General features: G+C 19.6%; 1 protein-coding gene across 1 annotated transcript; it reads left to right on the forward strand. All coding sequences in view use genetic code 6, as the record gives it.

The window, feature by feature from the left end:
* Positions 1-761: 761 nt before the first annotated feature.
* IMG5_129980 (protein kinase domain protein) lies at positions 762-1,338 on the forward strand (the record flags this gene model as incomplete). The annotated part of the gene is made up of 1 exon (XM_004032063.1): positions 762-1,338. A coding segment is annotated over one exon (577 nt), but the record flags the coding sequence as incomplete, so codon positions are not given.
* Between the last annotated feature and the right edge of the window lie 275 nt (positions 1,339-1,613).

Genomic DNA, 1,613 nt, shown 5'->3' on the forward strand with positions numbered 1-1,613 from the left:
ATTATTTTACTAATTTATAAATTAGTCTAATTCTCATAAATTTAGATTTATAAAAGTAAACCTCTTAATTATAATTTACTAATTAACTTTGCATAGAAACTTTGGATTAAGCCTTTATTTCTTCTAAATTATAAGGAAATATTTTGTGTTCTTTCAACCAATTTTAAAAAAACTTATAGTTTAGCTTGATACTGTTAGTACTATTAATAAGGATGATGAAATAAAAATAAAACCTGGTGTATTCAAACTAACAAATAACGGATTTGATTGCCCTGATTTTCTTTAATAAATAACTGGAAAAATAATTTTAGACGCAAGTCCAGTTATTGAGTTAACTTAAACAAGTCCTATTTCGATATGTTAATAAGCCTAAATAAGAATATCTAGTGTTTCTAATTCTGGAAATAGAAAATTAAAATAAATTACTTGGACGCTTGTTTCTTCTAATGTAAATACGGAAAATTAAATAACTTAATTAAATAAATTAATCTAATAATAAAATAACAACTTATTTTTAGAAATACCATACATAAAACTTATAAATTAGCATATAAAAGAATATCTTAATTCCTTATTAATAATATTAATTTAAATTATAAGGAACAAAATATGGAGTAACCGTATTTGATGAGATAACAATATTAATGGTTGATTATTCCGTTTCTCCTATAAATCCTATAAATCCTACTATTTCTATTAACAATGCTTAAATACAATAAATTTAAATTAAGAAATATTTACTTAATTTCATGATCAAGAAGATAAAAATGTTGATGAATCAATAATTACAGGAGTTATTTTATATTAGAATTAATAAGTAAGTATATTATCATCAACTTAAAGCTAATTTAGATTTAAAGTTTGGGAATATTTTTTCGACTTTTAAAATTAAAATTAATTTGAATTAATATTTTCAGTAAGAAATCCAAATTATATAATACCAACATTAATTTCTTATTCTTTAAATGCTAACATACCTCCATAAGATTGTACTTTTGATTAAACTACAGGTTTTGAAGTTAAAAATATGTAAGATAAATAAATTCGTTCAATAAACGAATGTATTGATACTGATTAACCTTTATCTTATTCTTTCTATTTTTATAAAGATTAAGATGATTATAATAATGAATTATTAAATGTATAATTTATTAAAAGACATTTATTATCTGATTTCTCACCAAATAGTAGTATTTAAACTGTTTTACCTTTTGGTGCGTCCTTAATTATGGGAATAATATAAGATTCAAAAGGAGGAATAAGAAATATAACTTAATAAATTACAGTGAGCCAATATAGTTAAGATAGTTCTTCATATTATGAATTTATAAATAATTAGTTTACTTAAATTTAATAAAATAATTTAAATTAAAATAAAATTATTTAATATAATATGATTATTTATGATATTATTAATCATATTAGTGTTTTATAATTGTTAGCAAATTTTTAATTTAATTAATTATGTATTGAAATTTTAAATGAAGTTTTGAGATTGTAAAAATATTTTTAATAATGAACTGACTCTTTAGACTATTTTATATAGACATAAATAACATTAGATTTAATATTTGGTAACTTTCTCAATTAAATAGTATCATAATTAGGATTTA

Source organism: Ichthyophthirius multifiliis, assembly GCF_000220395.1.
Source record: "Ichthyophthirius multifiliis unplaced genomic scaffold scaff_1120509251020, whole genome shotgun sequence".
In the NCBI taxonomy this organism is placed as follows: Eukaryota; Ciliophora; class Oligohymenophorea; order Hymenostomatida; genus Ichthyophthirius; species Ichthyophthirius multifiliis.